The 22,985-nt window shown below is 37.0% G+C and overlaps 1 protein-coding gene across 1 annotated transcript in view; it reads left to right on the top strand.

Moving 5' to 3' along the window:
- The window catches only part of LOC136858625 (centrosomal protein of 120 kDa), a 453,009-nt gene that overhangs the window by 391,675 nt on the left and 38,349 nt on the right, over positions 1-22,985 (top strand). Inside the window, exon 13 of the mRNA XM_068228779.1 lies at positions 7,304-7,464. Coding sequence (XP_068084880.1) covers positions 7,304-7,464 — 161 coding nt within the window. The remainder of the gene's footprint in view (positions 1-7,303; positions 7,465-22,985) is intronic.

Raw genomic sequence — 22,985 nt, forward strand, 5'->3', positions numbered from 1 at the left:
ATTTGCAAGAAGACGACAGAGGGAAAAGAAGATGCGAAAATAGTTACTACTCGAGGAACATTGGGGCAAAGGAGGTATGTGACGTGATTATAAATCACAGCAAAGAGAGGTTCAACTTCTCTAACCATTTACTGGCCTCCAGCTTCTTTGATCACCAATTCTTCCCATCCTTCCAAAATAATTTTCCAGAGGAGAATCTTACGTATGTTATACAATCATATCCTTTTCTTGACAAACATAAACTGAAAACCAAAATGCAAGTGATTTACTCAAGACGTGATTTTAAAGAAATGAACAATGCAACTGACTTACTTGTTTTTTTTTTGATAGAGAACAATCTCAAGGAACCTTTCGGAGAAGTGATGAAACTTTTGAAATTAATTATAACTGTCCCCATGACTACTTCTGAAGCAGAAAGATGTTTTTCCACTTTAAAGCGGATTAAGAAATTCCTAAGGAGTACAATGGATGAAGAAAGACTGTCTGCTCTTGCTATGTTGTCCATCAAGAAGGAGATGACCCATAAATTAGTCGATTTTAATGAGAAGGTAATGGACTTATTTGCCGCCAGGAAGGAAAGGAGGATGGATTTCCTGTACACACAGACGACAGCTGTTATACCAACGCCAGCAACGTCTTCAACATTAGACGAAACTGGATCAACTTAAGGTAATTACACTTTATGTTCTCTGTCTTTCATTATTCGTTCTGGTAACTTCTTCGAGCTGCAGCCGTCTGCATTCAAACGAAAGTCACCTTTCTAGTCAAACAATGTCACTATTTTACATCTATGTGGGTAAATATCAAGTAACATTAAATTTGGACACGTTATTTTTCAAAGTAGTGAACCCCCAGATGTTTTATCCACGCGCCGCCACTGCTCAACACCCCCTCTCGAAGGCTGAACCAGCTTCAACGTTTCCGTCTTCTGATACTCAGACATTCTAAACACTTCCAGTGCTTATCCCTCGGTAGTCCCTTGGTTAATATATCTGCAGGCATCCTCTCAGTTGACAAGTATTCGAGGTGAATGTCCCCAGATGAAAGAACCTCTCGTGCAAAATGATGTCGCACATCAATGTGCCTAGTCCGAGAGTGGAAAACAGGATTTCCAGTAAGCTTCTGAGCTCCAAATGTTGTCGTTATATAGCTGTACAGTCGACACACTCTTAATGCCTATCTCCCTTGGTAGTCGTAGTAAGTGCACTGCCTCTTTTGAAGCCTCACTCAAGGCCATATATTCATCCTCCGTTGAGGACAATGCCACTGTCCGTTGTTTCCTGGATTCCCAAGATACGACTCCGCCATACATTGTGAAGGCAAAGTCAGTGTATGACCTGCAATCGTTGATGCATGCAGCCCAGTCAGCATCTATATAGCCAGTTAAATTACCGGTATTGCTTCCAAAGGTGATTCCCACATCAGAAGAACCCTTCAGGTACCTCAGTACCCTCTTTGATGCTTGCCAGTGTTATTTGCCAAAAGAATCATTATATTGGCTTAAGACACTCGCTGCATCAGATATGTCTGGACGTGTTGCGGTTGATAGATACATAAGAGCACCTATGAGCTCTCTTTAGGGGGGCCACTCGCCATCATCCTTGGACCAAGTATTTGATCTCGACAGCTTAATTCCAGCTTCAATTGGTGTGGCCACGGGCTTGCAATCAGACATTCGAAAGCGATCTAAGATGTTCATAACATAACCTTTCTATTTCAAGGTGATACCGGATTCATCCCGAGAAAACTCAATCCCGAGACAGTACTTAATGTCTCCCAGGTCTTTGACCTCAAATGACGTTTGTAGAAATTTGTGGACCTCGTCAATTTCTCTCGAGTTCCGTGACAAAACTAAAATGTCATCAACATAAACTATGATTAGGAGAGCATCGGCATCAGAACCCTTCACATAGACGCTCGAATCGCCGGTCGTTGGTTTGACACCAAGCTTTAGTAGTTGCTCATTCAAGCGTTGGTGCCAACAGTGACCAGCCTGCTTCAAGCCATATAGAGCTTTTTTAATATGGCACACACGATCCTTGCTCAACATCTTCAGCAACCTCTTGGCTTCAGCTATGATCTTGGATGTTGCATTACCTTCCTCTATGATGAATTTAAGTATTTCTCTGGTATAGTTTGGTACTTCCATAAAGATTCCTCTTCAACAATTCCATTTAAGTATGCAGTTGCTACATCGAATTGTCGAACATACATTCCGTGATGAGCAGCGAGCGCAATAGCCATTCGTATTGAGCTGAGTCATGCTACTGGTGCGAATGTTTCAGTATAATCTATATTGTTGGGAGATCAGAAGAATGCACATGCCCGGTGAGGCACGGGGCGAAGGGGTTTTCACCAGCAGAGCCAGTGGCGCAATGGTTACCATAGCAACTCCTCTACTACCCAGGCGAATTTATATAATCTTCTACTGGCAGCTCTTTTCTCTTGTCAGTTGTAATCCAGCAAACTGCAAAGTGTGAGTCAATGTTTTCGTGTTGCAGATAAGAGCAGATAAGAACCGATCTGTCGGGGCAGAACAGGAAGTTCGTGCTTGCAGGCCACATTGCTCATTCTTGCATTCTTCTCATCTCTGCACAGTACCTGGCCTCTGGGAAAAACCCCTGGCCATGACTCTTGCCTTCCTTTTTGTGATCTCACCATTTGCTCCGTACTTATTCCTAATGACTACATGACTTCCAATTGTCATCCTATTTTCTGGGTGGTCTACAAGATCCCAGGTCTTGTTCCTTCGAATAGAGACAAATTAATCTACCATCACCAGCATCCACTCATTTTTCTCTGGACCTGAAAATGCCATCTGAATTGGAACCTCAGCCAGACATACCAAATCAATTTGTCCTCCACCGTGTTCCTGGTAAAGCTTTCGAGGTCTGCCTCATGTTCCAGAACGGATCATTTTTGGTCTTCCTAGAGCATGTCGAGATTGTCGTATTTCTGGTTCTGGTTTATTTTCAAAATCAAGACATTCTTCTTCAGAACTATCCGGATCTTTGGTGCTTTCTGTATGTTCTGTGTCTCTAGGAGTTATGTTTAAATTGATGAAAGGATCAACCTGCTCTGGCTCTATCCTGGGATTACCTTCATCAAAAGTGCTCTACATTTGGGCACTGACTTGGAAAAATATCAAGATCGTTTTTTTGCTCTTTTCTGTCTCCTTTAAAAAACTTGACATCACATGAGATTTCTACTTTTCGTTCCTGTGGTATCCAAATGTTGAATCCTTTGGACTGCTCCGCATATCTGAGGAATATCCCCTTTCTTCCTCGAGGGTCGAATTTTCCTATGTTCGGCGATAGATTTAGGCAGTAGGTTTCACATCCAAATCTTTCGAATTTACTAACATTTGGAACCTTTCAAGTCCAGGCTTCGTAAGGAGTTCGTCCACCCAGTTTACTCGTAGGACATCTGTTCCTAATTTAATTCGCCCAGAAGTAAGGAGGAAGTCTGGACTGCATTAATAAACATCTGGCCATATCGATGAGTGTACAGTTTTTCCTTTCCGCTACTCCATTTTGTTCCAGGTTACGCGGAATCGTCAGGCGTCGTAGGATCCCGCAGCTTTTCAACACTGCGTCTAATTGGGAATTCACGTATTCCGTACCATTATCAGACTGCAAATATTTATCTTCGCGTTTTTCTGTGTTTTCGGACGCTGAAACTCATTAACGACTTCATTTTTCTGGCGAAGAAACTTTACTTCGCACCATCCAGTCGCATCGTCGACGAATGTGACGAAGTAACACGCGTTTCCATTCAAGGAAACCCTTATAGGGCCGCAAATATTGGAATGAAACAATTCCCCTGGTTCCATTCTAATATAGGACTTCTTCGGAAAAGAGGCACGTGTCATCTTTCCTTAGAGACAGATCTCACATTCAAAATCCTCTTCAGTGTCGATGACTTTGATTCCCTCTATCATTTTATTCTTCACTGGCTCACGTAGATCTGTTAGGCTATGTTTAGATGCCGCAATCGAATGTGCCGGTCCATAATAGACCCTTTGCGCGTATCTTCAGCTCGGACAAGTTTTCCCTGGTCTTTGGTTTATGGTTCATGTTTGTGGGTTACTGTAGTTACGTCCTAGTTCGTGAACCATGGGCAACGGCTGAGTGGCCTAGTAAGTGGTCCTGAGAGTCGGGATACCAGTTGCTATGGAATGGGAGTGGGCATCTCGGACATATTCTGAGTCGTGGCCCTCCTTGTGCTCAGGCGGCTAGGACTACACAATTCACCGGTGGTCCATAACCTGTTAGAGGAGAGATCCTCACTTGGACTATGTGCAAGTAGGGCAGCATCCTGCTTCATGAATTTACCGAGCTCAGAACACTTTAAGCAAGCCTCGGACCTATTGGAGTAATGGAGTCCCACTCCCATTTGACAGGCGAGGGACTCCTTGGAAACAACTTGGCGAACGAAATGGAATTCGATGGGGAGCTATCAATATTAATGGGGCTTATGGAAGAAAGAAGGTAGAACTTGCTGAGTCAGCAAAGAGGATGCATCTGGATGTGCTAGGAGTAAGTGATATTCGGGTAAGGGGAGATAAGGAGGAAGAGATAGGAGATTATAAAGTGTACTTGACAGGTGTTAGAAAGGGAAGGGCAGAGTCTGGGGTAGGGCTCTTTATTAGGAATACCATTGCACGCAACATAGTTTCCGTTAGGCACGTAAGTGAGCGAATGATGTGGGTAGATTTGTCAGTGGGAGGAATTAAGACAAGAATTGTGTCCGTGTATTCACCATGTGAGGGTACAGATGAGGATGAAGTTGACAAGTTTTATGAAGCATTGAGTGACATCGTGGTCAGGGTCAACAGCAAGGATAGAATAGTGCTAATGGGCGATTTCAATGCGAGAGTTGGGAATAGAACTGAAGGATACGAAAGGGTGATTGATAAATGTGGGGAAGATATGGAAGCTAATGGGAATGGGAAGCGTTTGCTGGACTTCTGTGCTAGTATGGGTTTAGCTGTTACGAATACATTCTTCAAGCATAAGGCTATTCACCGCTACACATGGGAGGCTAGGGGTACCAGATCCATAATAGACTATATCTTAACAGACTTTGAATTCAGGAAATCTTTTAGGAATGTACGATTTTTTCGGGGATTTTTCGATGATACAGACCATTATCTGATCTGTAGTGAACTAAGTATCTCTAGGCCTAGGGTAGAGAAAGTGAAATCTGTCTGCAAACGAATAAGGGTAGAAAATCTCCAGGACGAGGAAATTAGACAGAAGTACATGGATATGATTAGTGAGAAGTTTCAAACAGTAGACAGTAAGCAGGTTCAGGATATAGAAAGTGAATGAGTGGCATACAGGGATGCTGTAGTAGAAACAGCAAGGGAATGCCTAGGAACAAGTGTGTGTAAAGATGGGAAAAGGCGAACATCTTGGTGGAATGATGAAGTGAGAGCAGCCTGTAAACGTAAAAAGAAGGCTTATCAGAAATGGCTCCAAACAAGGGCCGAGGCAGACAGGGATTTGTACGTAGATGAAAGAAACAGAGCGAAACAAATAGTTGTTGAATCCAAAAAGAAGTCGTGGGAAGAATTTGGTAATAACCGGGAAAGGCTAGGTCAAGCAGCAGGGAAACCTTTCTGGACAGTAATAAAGAATCTTAGGAAGGGAGGGAAAAAGGAAATGAACAGTGTTTTGAGTAATTCAGGTGAACTCATAACAGATCAAGAGCAAGAAAACTAGAACTAGCATACCAACTCACTAAAGATACCTACAATAAGAAGAATATCTCAAGGAAAACTAAAATCAAACATTACAACACAGTAACCAAACCAGAGAGTCTGTATGTCACAGAATGCATCTTCTCTATGAAAATGGGTGAAATAAAAGAGATAGAGAAAAAAGAAAGGAAAATATTGAGGAAAATTTGGGGACCATTGAAAACAAAGGAAGGAGAGTTTAGACATAGGAGGAATAAAAATCTATAAAAGGATGAAGAAAATGAAATGTTAGACACAATCAGAAAGAGGAGAAGTAAATCTTTTGGTCACATAATGAGGATGGATAACAGTAGATTGACAAAATGAGTGTTTAATCATATTTACAAGAGCACGAATAGCAACCAGTGGATCCAAGGTGTAAAAAAATGATATGACAGAGATTGGAATAACAGATGATGTAATACAAGACAGAACATCTTTCAGAAGATTGATACAAAATTTCATGGGTTTCCTGGAGAAGGGAAAGAGGAAAGGTAATAACACCATCTGGACACTAGAGAGGAGGAAACAGCAAAGTGAAAGGATGAAGAACAATTGGAAGTCAGGTAAAGAAGGATTAAGATGAATGCACAGGGTTATTTTCCGTGGTCCTTAGATGGACGAAATTGAAAAAAGAATAAGAATAATAATGATATTGTTTTAATGCCCCACTAACTACTTTTGATGGTTTTCGGAGATGCCGAGGTGCCAGAATTTTGTCCTGCAGGAGTTCTTTTATGTGCCAGTAAGTCAACCGACATGAAACTGACTTATATGAGCACCTTTAAATACTGCTGGATTGAGCCAGGATTGAACCTGTAAAGTTGGGGTCAGAAGGCCAGCATCACTCAGCCTGGCAGGTAAAAATACTAACTACTGATAATAATTTTTTAAAATACCCTTCTTATCTCTCAATATCGCCTAACCGGTAAACTGGTAATTTATGCTGAAAGACTTGTCAAACTCCATGGTCTTTAACGATGTGTTGTTCACAGGCAACATTCTCAAGAGTGTTTTCAGTTAATTCTTCCTTTTAGCTCACTTTGAGGAGTAAAAATGAAATTAAACTTAAAAAAGACATAACTTAGAGTTGATGGTCATTATTGGATTAAAATGTCCACACAATAACAACGTAACTCGATTTATGCAGTCAGTTGTTTACACAGTTCTAAGGAAGAACATCGTAACTTAACATACGATGTTATTTATTGGATAATTCCAGTTCAGTAATATCGTAACTGCATGTAAATGGGTTATTTAATGCCCCTTCTTGGGGCAAAATAAACTAGGTAGTAAGTGCATTCCCTAGAGCCCATAATCGTTAATATTGAAAAACTCTCTGATTTGTTGGAAATTTTCGAAACCTTTAAACTACTCTCCTCAACAATTTACTTTATGCAGATACGATGTTAGTTGGAGAGGTCGATATGTTACTCTTACTTATAATTATGTACTTTCTGAGAGGGAGATGGGGGGTGAAATTTAATCAGAGTTATTTCTATTACAGTATGGTATGTATTAATGATCTTGTTCTCTTTTTTCCTCCCCCCTTTTTAACAGAAGTCACTCGAGGAAAAGTATGAGGTCGCACTGAGATCTAAGGCTTTCTTTAAAGAGCAGTGGCTTGATTCTGTTCGAGAGATCCACCAAATCAAGGCTCAGCACCACGAGGCTCTCAAGATGCAGTTCAAACAAAATAGAGAAGAACTTCAGAATTTATCGTTAGTATTGTGTATTAACTCATTGTAAATATTGACCTACCTCTCAGACATTATTTTGAGAGGGTTTTTAAATTAATTAATTTGTTTATTTATTTATTTATTTATTTATTTATTTATTTTATTTTATTTATTTATTTATTTATTTATTTATTTATTTATTTATTTATTTATTTATTTATTTATTTATTTATTTATTTATTTATTTATTTATTTATTTATTTATTTATTTATTTATTTATTTATTTATTTATTTATTTATTTATTTATTTATTTATTTATTTTAATTATGAACTTTCAGTATTTCCTGAAAAAATGTAATTCCTTTTATGATATGTAAACAATGCTTTCAGAGCCCCTATTCAGACATCTGTTTATTACACGTGTTCAGAGTGCACAAGAACAGATAATAGTCTGGGACATAATTGAAAATACAACCACTTTTCTCTAATTAGCCTATAACTTCAGAGGAGCAGCATTGTTCATGTTATATATATCAAGGATTAGTTCAAGATATTTTTTTATGGAGAACTACCTTTTGCCTGCAACTTTGTATGCATGGAAATTCATTCTGTGGATGTTTATAGAACTGATAAATACTGGTAACTGTGTTAAACTGAATTCAAAATCATTTTAGTAATGTTGGAACATGTTAGTTGCTGTTGATTTGTTGGCAGAATTTTTGAATATTTTCCTAAAGAAGAGAAGATTGTAGAGTAACCATCAATATGTAGAAAAATCACTTAAAGTTGATATTTAACACAACACAACACAACACAACACAACACAACACAACACAACACAACACAACACAACACAACACAATTAGAAAGAAACTCTAATACTAGTACCTCCAAGTGGTACACCATTAAAACCAAGGTCTCAAAACAACATGTGTGGAGCTAGAATAAGGTACTTAAGGTGGCTTTGAATTTCATGCAATGAGCAGAAGGCAAGAAAGTATCTACCAAACACAACTGCTACTGTTGTTAGCAAGAAACAAGAAACAAACAGGGACTTAGGCAAGGTATCAGTGGCCCCTGAGGGAAGTCGGTGACTCATTTTTTGGTCCCCTTTCTCTGAGAGGTAGTATTCTCAAGGTTGTCAAATCCTCTATGGTGAACTTTGCTCTGGCACAAGAACCCAAGAACCCAAGGTGCCCTTTGAAAAGCTATCAAGACCAGCTTAAGCAAACAGTGAATACTAATATAAACCCAGTGACCTTAGAAACACTTGCTGAGGATTGCTTGTTTTGGCAGTGGTCCGTCCCAGTTGCTGTTGAACTGTTTGAAAAAGAACATTACAGATCTGAAGAGTCCCAATGGCAAGCATGCAAGCTTTGCCAAACCCAATCATGCCCTCCACCATCTATTGTGTTCAGTCTATGTGGATGCATGTTCTGTACAGGAATTGATTTGTTTAGTCATCAGAAGTTTTCACATAAAGTACATAGAGTATGAAGCATTTTTTTAATGCAGGAAAATATTATGCTGGGAGACGAGTAACAGCTGATGATGATGATGATGATGATGATTTCTGTTACATTAATTATTTTCATTCTACTAAGTCATTGTTATCATCATCTTCTTGAACCAGCTCCAGCTAAGATTTAACAGAAAGTTGTCTTCTTGTTTCCCTTTGAGTATCATTATTTTATTGTAACTCTTTATACTCAGATTCTTGCTGCCTGTCTTAAACTAATAATCTTCCTCTTATTATAATTATCTTGTTGCCTAGATATTTATATTTTACTCTGTGTTCATTTGTTATTTTATCTCTTTTCTCTGATTTTTGATTTGTCAAAAATTAAGCCTTGTTTTTCATTCTGCTTTCTATTTCATTTCAAAATATTATATTTTTAGTATTATACGTTTACAGTACTGAGGTCTTCACATCATCTTCTTATCTCTACATATTAAATTGTTGTTGAAATAATTTTAATCAACATATTATTGTGTAACTGTAAGGACCATGAAGTTTTGGTAGGGCAGCACATTTCCCATCTTCATTCTAAACCTGGGCTACCCAAACTATAGTCTGCAGACCCAGATATGTCCCTCTACGATATTCCATTAGGCCTGCAGATGGTATTCTTTGTATTACTTTTATCTGCAAAAATGCTGCAGGATCCAAAGTTAAGTGTTGCAACATGCTACACAGTTTAAGAACTTTCTTTCTGGCTCTCACTTTCTTGCATTTATGACTACATGGGCCAGGCTAGCTAATGAACCAACAGCATGCTGAGATATTGTGTTATCTTGTGTTCAGTCACCTTGGCTACAATTGACAGCAATTCCATGTTGGTGAAAAATATATTGCTGAAGGATAAAGGTAACAGACATAGATAAATTCCTTAGAATCACAGTTCTCCCTCGTGTTGTTTCCTTTCTTGTTTAAGTGTTTTTAGTTAAGAGTGTAAATCTGTGTTATCATGTTTGTCCAAGAGAATTATGTCGCATACAAAATGCAGAAGAGTTAATAGATTGCGTTGAAAATTGAATGATTCATGGCATGGTAAATATTTCTTTAAAGAACATGGAGATGGTGCTTTGTGTTTAATATGTAATGAATGTGTATTGGTATTGAAGAAATATAACATTAAAATTTAAAACTTCAAAGAGCTCTTCAGATTATGATGAATTTGTTGGTTCAGAAAGTGTCAAATGCAGCTGATCTAGCATTTTTTGACCAATCTTATGTCTCATCTTAGTTGCAAGGGAAGAACAATGAAGTTGATCAATTTTACAGTATTTCTAAGTCTTTCCAAGCAAAACTCCATTTGAGGTGAAGATATGTAACAGTGATTCTGTACATTTCCCCTAGGTTCCGGAAATTCATAAACCGCATTCTGCATTTCCATCACCTGCATCGCACATTGAAGTTGAATGCAGCGATGTAGTTAAAAACAAATTAAAAACTACACTTATCTATATATTTACATTCAATGCTTTTACATATAGTACTGCCAGGCTGAGTGACAGATGGTTGAGGTGCTGGCCTTCTGACCCCAACATGGCAGGTTTGATCCTGGCTCAGTCTGGTGGTATTTGAAGGTGCTTGAATACGTCAGCCTCGTGTCGTTAGATTTACTGGCACGTAAAAGAACTCCTGCGGGACTAAATTCCAGCACCTCGGCATCTCTGAAAACCATAAGTAGTGGGACGTTAAGCAAATATTATTATTATTATTATTATTATTATTATTATTATTATTATTATTATTATTATTATTATTATTATCATTATTATTATTCCGGGGTATCTGTGGAACGCAGAGGTGAAAGAAGGTGCGGGCTTGAATGGGTCTTAACTACAAAGTCAAGAATTGAATTAAAACTTTAACAAAGGTTATATTTCTTTCATTAAAAAAAAAAAAAAAAAAAAAAAAAAAACTTAACAAATTTCCACAAGGGAAAAATAACAATCAGGTACAATGCTAATCTAGAAACCAGATTAGGAAAAATCCAAGATTCAGAACCTTAACACTTTGGGCTTTAAGCCCCTAGTTTTACAATTTTACAAATGAAAGAATAATTATTTAGTTAAGGGCAGAAATCCCCTAATTCATGGAGCACTTGCTCCCCAAAATACAATTTCTAGCCTTTTAGAGGCACTCTTTACAATTATAAAACTTGAACAAGAGCTAACAGGCTCTCCGTTTCTTTCAGCCTCCTCGAGGCAACCTCAAAAATCTTGCACTCTCTGGCTTTCCATGGCCCAACTTACAATTTGAAACAGGGGTATCTCGTACCCAACCTATAGGGCCTATACGGAAACGAACAGGTTAAGTAAATGGCCCGAAACACAAAATGATACTGCGCTCCAAGATAATGAACACTTAAAAAAACCTAAAGGGCTCTAGGCTGATGAAACAGGGGCTATTCCCAAACTACTGAGGTAACTCGTATAGAATTTATATTAACACATTACAGTAGGAAAAACAGTTAGAGAAAAACGTAGTCACCCCAAACCAAGATGAAGGGGAGCTCGAGAGGGTACTTCATTCTCTATCCCCGGTTTACAGTTAAAGATTTTATGAAGGTTTTAGATTACCCAGAAGAAAGTTACATTTTAGAAAAGCTTGTTACATAACTAAAGAGTCGGACCTTTCCCTCAGGTTAAACTGCGGAGGTAGCAAGAAAAAATAAAGTTATGTGGCCATTACCTTATAGATGTTCTGGTTGCTGACGAAAGAGGCCGCCCGCCTCCTGCTTAACACACACACTCAGATAGACGACGATCAATTGGCCAAGAAACGTGAAAAGCCGCAGTTTATATACCCTCAGGGAAGGTTCGAGATCATTCAAGATTAATCAGGACACACCCTCTTAATTTTATTGGTTAAATGCAAAAGTAACACTCAAAATCGAACAAGAAGCTTGTGATAGGTAGAAAATTAATTACAGAAATTAGTGATTGGCTAGATTCAAAACTGGCAGAAAGAAAAAGGAAATATTGCCAACCAAAAAATAAATGAACATCAATCGGTTACAAAAACCTGGAAATACAAAACAACTTTAAATTATAGGTTCTTTCACTTTGCACCAGAGGGCATGATCATAAATTTTTTATAGTGTCATCTATGGGAGGATGTCCAAACTTCTTGATGAATGGCAAACAAAACAAGGAGAAATTCACTCAGTTTAGGAAACTGTACAATAAGAAAATTACATAATATTTCGGTGGTGACATCTTCTGATTAAAGTTCCAATTTCCAGTTGTAGTAGTTTCTACATTAGTTCGATAGAGGAGTTCATTTAGGCGCTAATTTTGAATGCGTGGCGTTGAGGTGTACCTCCCGGTATTATTATTATTATTATTATTATTATTATTATTATTATTATTATTATTATTGGTATTATTATTCGAATACACAATAATTTTCAATCGATGTGAAGCAGTATCAATATGGTATGACTCATCTACGATAAATTGCTATATCAACAACTGTCTTTCTCCACTCATCACCCTACTAAACCACGATTGGTCTGCCGATGTAGTATCAACAACACATCTTCTTTAACCTGCCAGTGTGGGACGACTTTTGCTACCTGGCTACCCTGTGCTGCGGGAGGAGCAGGCTGTTAGTTAATCGGGCGTAAATGACAAGCGGTTCAATGAATTTTACAAAATTGTTCAGTTTTTTATTAGTGCATAAATACACAAACAGCATAATTTACTGAAATTACCTAAGATCAGTGAAGTGGAGGAATCTTCTGATGCTTTCAAGTCGAACAAGAGATATGGCTGGCCCAAGCAGCTAAAACCAGTTTGTTTTAAAACTGCTTTGGCCTTGCAGTTTTGGTGCCATTTCAGACCTTTTTAATGAAGATGATGCTACTGATGACATTGGGGGAGATTGGGAGGGGTTGTATCAAAGGACTCGAGTACCACAACATTCAAAGAATTTGTTATTTGTGATAATGATATCCTAATCTCAGCACAACAGATGGATGTTGGAGACCTTTGTGAAGATGCAAAAGGACAAAGTACTGAAGTGGAAGAAGAAGAAGATCCGGCAGAACCAACGTTTGGGGCAGCAGCGGAGGGACTGGAATTGTCTGCTGCTGCTTCTCCTCCTTCAATGTTGATGAAGACCTCATCAACAGCCTCAACCATATCGAGAGAAAATTTCTTTCTGTGAGACATCTGGGCAAGAGGAAGCAAACTACTGTACTGGACTATTTCAGAAAGTGAAAGTTAATATGCTTATTCTCACACTTCTCATTGTATATTTTTCACAAATCTCTTTAAAATCATGTTAGGCCTGTGTTCCTTCAAGTTAAAATTTCAAGTTGTAATACCTGTTTCTCTTTTCTTTGCTGCAGGTTGTGCTCCCAATGGTCCACTAAGGAATTTGTTATGTCTGCTGTTTTGTAGATATTTTCTGTCATTCTTGTGTTAATGTGACTTTTAGTATTTCTAACACATTCATGTATTATTTCTTGACATTGCATCAGTTAGACATAAATGTATTATTATTCTTGTGATATATAGCCTATTTTCTTTAAACCCCTTTCTTTAAGGAAAACCCCTTTTTAAGGAAGAAATATCAAATCTCCCGGAGATTCATTAAAAAGGGGTTCTACTGTATTCATGTACTTGCTTTCTCATCGTATATAAAGCAACACTGTTGTTCTCCAGTGTTTCATCTCTGCTGCTAGTTTGTATTGAATTCTTTCTAAAATCATAGCCATATGTGAGGGATACCATACTTTTATGATTTCTCTTTTTCTTTTAAAATTTAGTATGGCTTACACTTCTCCCTAGCACTGTTTTTGTTTTAATTTTGCTCAGGACAAACCAGTTTGTTTTGAGCTGTAATCATTTCTATTGTTACCTCCTTTTTTTTTCCAGCCCTTTCACTTTGTATAATAATTTTTGTAAGACCCATTCAGTTTATCCCATGGATGCTAATTCTCTTTTTATCTTGCCTATAGTGCAGCTACATCCTGATAGATCTTCATTGATATTTTGATACTGTACCATTTTTGTGAATTTCTTTCCTGTATTGTAAAAATTATATCTAATTGGTGTGATTTTCTTATCATAAGGATGCATTGTTATGATATTTAAAACACTGTTTAAAACATTAACAGGTCTATGTAGTACATAATACTCTGCAAATTTCATTGTCCATAAGCAATTTTATTACACAAGGAAACAGGTGAATAGGATGTTATCACCATATTTACAGTGTTGTACTCATTGATTAAGTTTTGTGGTCAAAATCAGATTTAACTCCTTGCCACCTCTAGGTCACCAAAACAAGATCTAAGATAAAGTTTATAGGTGAATTTAATCACGAATTTCAAATAAACACAGGAGTCTAACATACTTTTCAACTGTGCTGTTGAAAAAGTGCTGAGAGAATGGAGAAAAGCATATATTTTTACCATCTCATCATTTAGGACCAAAAAGTTATAGGCTTTAAAATTGACTGTCTAGCCTTTGCTGATGGTCTGGCACTAAGTGGGAGCCATCTTGTTTGGACTGTAATTGTCCATAGATAATATAAGAATAATACTTGATTTATTTGCTTACAATCTTGCCCTAAGTGCCGGACATCCTATTTCAATTTGCCATCGCTCTCATAGAAATCACGAAGAAGACGGGAACTCCATACTCTCTCCATGATATTGCCTAGGTCACAGAGTATGCATTGTTTACTACTTTTGACATAACTAAGATAGCCATCTTTAAAAAGGGAAACCTGCACTTTTCGCATGGTGTTGCATAGGATGCATGATCTATATGCACCCAAACCTGGCGGAAGGTATAAAACGTGGAGATAATGATAAAGGAACATTTTTATTATGTTAAACTTATATATTTTTACAATTGTTGCTTGTGGAGTACATCCTTTATCCGAGAGGACTAGAAATGTGTATGGTTTTTAATTATTTTTCGTGTGGTGTAGATTTTTGATAGTTGAAAGGTTTAGTGAGGTTAACTTTTATATATATACCGGTATGTCTCTTGTTACGTGTTCGTTGCTTGTTAAATATTTTAGTATTCCGTTGCCTTGTTGAGAAAATCTAGTCGACACAGCAGTATGTTAGAAGATCGCATGTTCATTTTATATTCTTTTCTGCACAATAGCGCAGCGATAAGAATATTTCAATTATAAGTTATTAAGCCCGGTTGAGAAAGGAAGAGGGGGAGGAGTAACACCTCGTTAAAAGACCTTGATTCACCTGGCCAGGTGATAGTACAGTACATCGTAAGGGTCCCTTGCCAGGGTTATGGTGAAGACCTCAGTGGCATTCATAGTGGAGAAGGATGGACTTGGGAACAGTGTGAATGATGGAGGTGGCAGCTGAACTGACACTAAGAACATGACGAAGACCCAGTGCGGTGGATTTGGTCAAAACTAGCAAAGACTGCCAGGAACTGGACCCGGGCCTCTTACAGATAACATACATATAAGAGACGCAAAGAAATAAAAATATAACAGGAATAGGGGCAAGAACATAAATTTATTATAAAGAGAAAATCAAAAAAAGGTCGCATAGGAGAAACAAAGTATCCAAAATCAAATAGATTATATTAATCATACCTGGCCCATAATCAAAATACACGAGATTCACAGTTTATCACACCACACTCGCTTACCTTGATAAAAGACGTGATAAAAAGTTAGGTACAAGGGCTTGGCATCTAGAGTGTGAAGGTGTGATAAACTGTGAATCTGGTGTATTTTGATTACGGGCCAGGTGTGATTAATATAATCTATTTGATTTTGGCCCCTTTGTTTCGCCTATGCAACCTTTTTTGATCTTCTCTTTATAATAAATTTATGTTCTTGCCCCTATTCGTGTTATATTTTTATTTCTTTGCATCTCTTATATGTATGTTATCTGTAAGAGGTCCGGGTCCAGTTCCTGGCAGTCTTTGCTAGTTTTGAGCAAATCCACCGCACTGGGTCTTCGTCGTCTTCTTAGTGTCAGTTCAATTGTGCTTTGAACTATGCTAATGCGTGAGATGCCATCTACCAGAATAAGGAAAGATTACGTAGTGGTAACAACACATGATGGGAAAGATTAACAGTTCACAATAGATACAAGAGCTTGCTAGGAATGTGAAGACTTCAGAAAAGGCAAAGGTACCATAAAATGATATGGTGCGGTTGACAGCCCTGTATCCGGGATTAATTGGATAAAGAGGCTTTCGCACTAACTTCAGGACAAAAGTCAGTTATGAAACCGATAATCTCCCGGTATAAGGAAACCCCTTTTGTCAAGAACCAACAGCCTCTTTGGAGGGTGGATGAACAGGTAGAAGGATGGGCACTCTTTTGCCCAATAGGATAAGAAATTTTTCCTAAAAGTGAATGAACTACTACTTAGTCAATGGCATAGGATGGGGAAGGAAACTGGAAATCACCCCATTAAAGATCCATATGGATATCCCAAGAATCAGCAGTTCAAAATGATGAATGCTTCTTCTGTTAAATTTTCCAAAGATAAAATATTCCCCCAATCAGATCTCTGGAGGAGGTCAACTAATTAAGCCACTTTCAGGAATTATAGTAATAAAAGATGAATTGGTACTTGGAATGTTAAGATATTACTTCAAACTGGAAAGTTAAAGAACTTGATAATGGGGATGGAAAGATTGAGTTTAGATGTATGAGGTATAGCAGAAATGAAATGGGTGCAACCAGGAGACTTTTGGAGCAAAAATTATCAGATCATCCATTCTGGTATGGCAACTAATAGACCAGGATGTTTGGGAGACAGAGTAAAGAAATATATGCAATATAACAAGAGACTAATTGTACTAAGAATTGAAATCAAACCAAGGGACATAGTGATAGTTAAAGTTTATATGCTTACAACTGATGAAAAGGATGATGTATTAGAACATTGTTATGAAAATCTAAATTAATTAATAAGTAATATCAAAGGAGAAGAAAATTTAATTTTACTTGGAGATTGGAATGCAACTGTTGGTGAAGGAGTTGAAGGAAATGTTATTGGTAAATTTGGACTAGGGAATAGAAATGAGAGAAGTGGTAAACGTAAATTAATGGTAAGAAACACAATATTTTAGCACCACCCTAGAAGGAGATACACATGGAAAGCACCAGGTGACATACGAAACAGCTCAGATACATTACATATTAGCAAAAGATTTAAGAATGAAGTAAAGGATAGTAAAAGTTACCCTGGAAATGATATCAACAGTGAACATAATGTAATTATTATTCAATGCAAACTAAAATTTTAAAAATTGCAAGACGATGGAAAGAAACAATGCGATACTTCTAGACTTAGGAGAAGAGTCTACCAAAATTCTTTATGAAAACAAAACAAATTAATTGAACTTTAAGATGATGAAGAACAATTAGGTGTAGAAGGGAATTGGAATAAAATTAAGAATAGAATTCTAGAATCAACAGAATCAGTTATAGGGAGAAAGAAAAAAGGAAATAGAAAAGAATGGATCGATTAGGAGGTTGTAGACATGATTGATGAGAGAAGGAAATATAAAAAACTCTTAATAATGAAGATGTGAAGAAATATAATGTCATGAGAAATAAGATAATAAGGAAAGTAAAACGCAATAAAGAGAAATATGTATTAGGTATTTGTAAAGATATAAACAAAAGAATAGAAGCAGGACAAATAGATATGGCGTATAGAGATATTAGGAGGTTTTTGAAATAAGAAAGCCCAAAATAATGAGTATTGAGGACAAAGATGGGAAAAATCATATATGATGATGAATTAATTGCAAAGAGATGGAAATAACATATAGAAGAATTGGATAAAGGATATAGCAGTAATTGCATATTGGAAAGAGAATATGAAGTAGAACAGGATAACTTGGGAGCACTTATTATGAAAGAAGAATTTGAGTTGGCTCTACAGGACATTAAAAATAACAAAGCTCCTGGGATTGGACAAATACCTGGAGAATTATTAAAACAATCAGGAGATAAATTTAACAATTATATTTACAAATTAGTATGTAATAGACATGATACTGTATAGGCTTTTGGACTTACGCCGTGTCAAAAAAAATAAGGTGAGATTCTTTACGTTTCGCAGAGAACTGTTCTCTGCGTCATCAGAAGAAATCTCGACTGTCCACGAGAAAGGCTTCGTAAACAATGACTCTTTAAATTTAGATGTTATAATAGAAGTGGAAATGATACGTTCATTCGCCACCAGATGGCTCCCAGAACGTGGCACAGCACTAGCATTCGAAGCAGAAGCTGACCGAACCATCAGAATCAGTCTAAGAGGTTCACATACCATGTGTACTTAACATATGACATTGACAGGTGTATGACATTGCACAAGCCTGGAATGAAACCTCTGGCGATGAGGAACGTACGAATTTGGAAAACACCGAGACAAAATAACAATAGTGAAGGGACAGGAAGGGAACTACCTACATAAATTCTTAATGGCTGGCAACCAGGTATTAATTGATAGCCAGTGTCCCTGTACGGTGTCCCTGACACGGCATAAGCCCAAAAGCCTATACAGCATCATGTCTATAAGTACGGGCCGTGAAAGCAACAATTGTATGTAATATTTATATGACTGTTGTTCAACAAGGACACCGGCTATACGTTAAGTAATACCTGGTTTGAGTAACTCGCTGTGGTATTAAAGAAGAAACAGCTCACATTGAAAAAGGGGTCGGACAAGGATGTTCCTTATGTCCATATCTCTTCAATCTATATGTACAAAAAGCAGTGGACAGAGTAAGAGAGGGACTAGAATTTGGAGTAACTATTCAAGGGAATAAAATTGACATGGTAAGATTTTCAGATGACATAGCATTAATTGCAGAGAGTGAAGATGATTTACAAATGATTCTTCATATGATGAATACAATATTGGAAGAAGAATATAACATGAAAATAAATATAAAACAAAAATTTTAGTATGCAGTAGAAAAAAAATGAAACATACAGAGATGAAATTGGGAAACGAAACATTACAGGAAGTGTCTGAATTTACATACATACATACATACATACATACATACATACATACATACATACATACATACATACATACATACTCTGACCGTTCGTGGGACGCCTAATTCGGAGATGATAATAAATTTTATAATTCGCTCGACTAGAATTCAGTGGTTTACATGATCCTCCACTCAGGGCATGGCCCTTCGGAAAGAAAGCGGTCACATCCTATCAATAATTAGACTGATGATGATCTAACATCAGTTTCAAGATAATAAGTTCACTTAAATTAAGCATAAATGAAAAGTTGCAATGAGAAATTGGAAGTATAATAATTTTAATAAAATGAAATTAACTGACTACAATTGAACAACTGAATATGCAACGTAAAAAAATATTATCTTTGTGCATTAAAAGAAACAAGTCCATCTTGAAAAATAATTGTCAGTCATTAAGTTAAAATCTCATCACTACGCAACACTGATTCATTTAAATAAATATAAATTAATATAATGGAAAATCAGCAATTTCAGTCTCTATTCATTCATCTTGTTTGTTCATTTCTAACGTATTACTAGACGAACCTGTCCTCCCTGCTCTACTTTTCTTATTACCTCATTATAATTACCTAACTAACTGAATAATAACTTGAATTTTCTAACAGCGCATGATAAACACCGAAAATCCATCAAATACATAATAATATTAGTGTTCCATAATCAATTAACTGCATGTCTCCATCCAACCAATGGCATCATGTGGCTGCACCTGAAATAAGGTACTAACTACCGACATAAATAAGAAAACTATCAAATGCTAGACGATCTGCGTTGCACCGGCTCCACTCCATCCTGCTGAAAATACTTCTACAGCGCTAACTTACTACATCTAGCAATACCACAAGTTGATCTACATTACAAGTGACACTAATCTCGCAATCTAATTATCGTTCGAGTAGCTTGTCGAAGATCCTACTCGTATATTCGTAAATACATTCCGCTACCCATGTGATACCAAATTAAACTCAAGTCAGCTCGCATGCCTAACCAAACTCTTCGAAAAGCATTCAATCAACGCTACGAAACACGCTCATCTAATAAACTCAAATATACGCGGCGGAAATACCTCTCAATAATACTATCCTAACCATTGGCCATCTCAAAGAATTAAATTACTACCGCAATTCACCACTCAATAAATCATTCTCTACTTATACCGTCAACTATACCTTTAGATGACCCTACATATTTTACGCCACACAATGTCCGCCACATAATGAGAACAATCATCATTCCCTACATAAATGAGCTAAATATCTTTGAAGAGCTTCACTATTATTCATACAACCATCACTGAATCGATCCACTAAACATAACACAACACTCCGCGGAATTATACATTATTATAAGATCACCACTTCAAATATCTCACACATCAGCACATCAAAACTTACCTGTGGCATTCAAGATCACACACGCCTTATAGCTGTTCCACTAACACGGAAAACAACGCAGGAAAGATCGCCTAACCCTAGTATTCACCAACGGAAAACGATATTCTAATATACGCAGTAGCATTACATGACGTTACCAACACCGTTAGCACGTTAGAGCATTCAAGTTATTTCACTTTACATCACCTGTGTGACATTTAAAAAAGATCTACTTCTACTATAAGCATCTACAAGTAAACAAGAAGGGCAAGGTTCGACTACTCATCTGACTTCTTCGCTTCTCCATAGGTATTGGTAGTCAGGTTATTTTTTCAGCCATCTCGTCCATTTCGGCAAAGTGTGGATCCACCAGGATCCTACTGGTTTACTCGGACATCTCTTGTATATGGACTTTCTTATTCACAAATATAGGCAACATCTTGAGTTCAGCCTGAAACTTGAACAGAATAGTTAGAGCGAATTCGTACAGATTTATTAATCCACTGTTATAGATTAATACTGGCCTGTGTAAATTTGTATCGCTCAATGCTATACTTAGTTTGTTAACGTTATTTCGGCCTCAACTTCTTAAATTTTTAAGAGCTTTAATTCGCATACAAGAGCTGAGCTCTCTATTTGCTTCACGATCCTTTTTGTACTACTCAAGAATTGACATTAAAACAAATTCAAACTTCATTATTTCAATAATAATAATAACGAGGCTGCTTTCCATAAACTACATAACTACGATCCTGACTTCTTTACATATGGTTTTCAAAATCAAAAAAAAATCAAAATCTCTTTATTTGCAAATGAGGTGTCTACCTCGGTGGCAAATGGTACACTAAAATACATTATTGTCAAGCACTAAATATTAAATTAACAAGAGAAGAAAATTTTTCCTATAATACAATATTATACAATTTACGCTAACAATGTTTTCTATTAAACACACAGCTCATCCTTAATAAATTTATATTGTTTACAAAATTCTACTTATAATATATCCTGTCCTACTTACAAATATAGTCAACTGATATACAGTATGTGGAATTACTTCAAATGATACTATACAACTGGTATAACATTAATATTTACATTGCATTTATTTATTTACTTTTTTTTTTTTTTTTTACCCGTTCTGGATCCTAAGTAGCATAACGACCTGCTGCGTCTTAACCAGAGCCCCTTTTGCCACCACTTTTCAGAGTTCCTGAAGGGCCTTCACAGCTACCGTAGCGGTCCCAGGGCCCTCGAAGTCCCCACTGTACTTCACCCCTACAGGCAGTCCCCTACTTTGGCTGTCCAAACTCCTTAGACCAGGGGATGGAATTAATTTATTCACACACATTTTTTTATATACAATAACCTGCACTGGTCAAATGCCCTCTAACATTTCATTTATTTTCTCTGTTGCTGTTTATTCTCTTCTTGAATATCTGTACAGATTTTGGAAAAGGATCAAACACTACCCCTGGTAAACTGTTCCACTCCTTCACACCCTTCCCAATGAATGAAAATTTACCCCAATCGCTTCTGCTAAAATTCCTTCTAATTTTATATTTGTGGTCAGTCCTGCCGATATAATTATTTTCCAACTGAAGCCTCTCACGGATATCTCCCCATGCTTCTTCTCCTGTATAGGCTCTATATAATCCTGTAAGTCTAGTTTTCTCCCTTCTCTTACTTAAAGTTTCCCACCCAAGTTCCTTTAACATTTCTGATACACTACTCTTTCTCCTGAAATCCCCTGTTACAAATCTTGCTGCTTTCCTCTGCACACTATCTATTTCTTTTATTAGGTATTCTTGGTGAGGATCCCAAACACTGTTTGCATATTCCAATAATGGACGAACCATACTCAAGTAACTTTTTTCTTTTAATTCTTTGTTGCATCCTTTAAGTAGCCTCATTATGACATGTAATGATCTGTATGCTTTCCCAACAATGTCATCAATATGACCCTTCCAGTGCAAATTACTTTCAAATCTCACACCTAAGTATTTGCACTTGCCATCTTTTGGGATAACTACCTCATCCAAAGTATATTCAAATTCAGTTTTAAAGCTCCTGTTTGTAAAAGTTGTAACAGTTGATTTGCCTCCATTAACCTTCATATTATTTTCTTCAACCCATTGTTGGATACTTTCAAGGTCCCTTTGTAATTCTGAACAATCCTCAATGTTGTTTATTTCTCTATAAACAATTATGTCATCTGCATACAATCTTATTTTTGATGTTATATTGTTCCCTAAATCATTTGTGTATATTAAGAAAAGTAACGGACTGATTATACTACCCTGTGCAATTCCCTTCCAAACTTTCTCTTCCTGAGATACATTATTTCCTACTTTGACTTTCTGAACCCTTGAATTTAGAAATGCTTTTATCCAACGTGTAACCCTTACGTCCAATCCTATTCCCTCCAATTTATTTAATAATATTCCATGTTCCACTCTATCAAAGGCTTTGGAAAGATCTATGGCTATGCAATCTAACTGACCTCCTGAATCCAACTGATCTGATATGTCCTGCTGAAATCCCACCAGTTGTGCCTCACAAGAAAATTTCTTTCTAAATCCATACTGGCTCTTCATGAACCAATTTTTATCATCACATATCCCTCTGATGTACTTCGATATTAAACTCT

This window comes from Anabrus simplex, chromosome 1 (genome assembly GCF_040414725.1).
Source record: "Anabrus simplex isolate iqAnaSimp1 chromosome 1, ASM4041472v1, whole genome shotgun sequence".
NCBI classification, from domain to species: domain Eukaryota; kingdom Metazoa; phylum Arthropoda; class Insecta; order Orthoptera; family Tettigoniidae; genus Anabrus; species Anabrus simplex.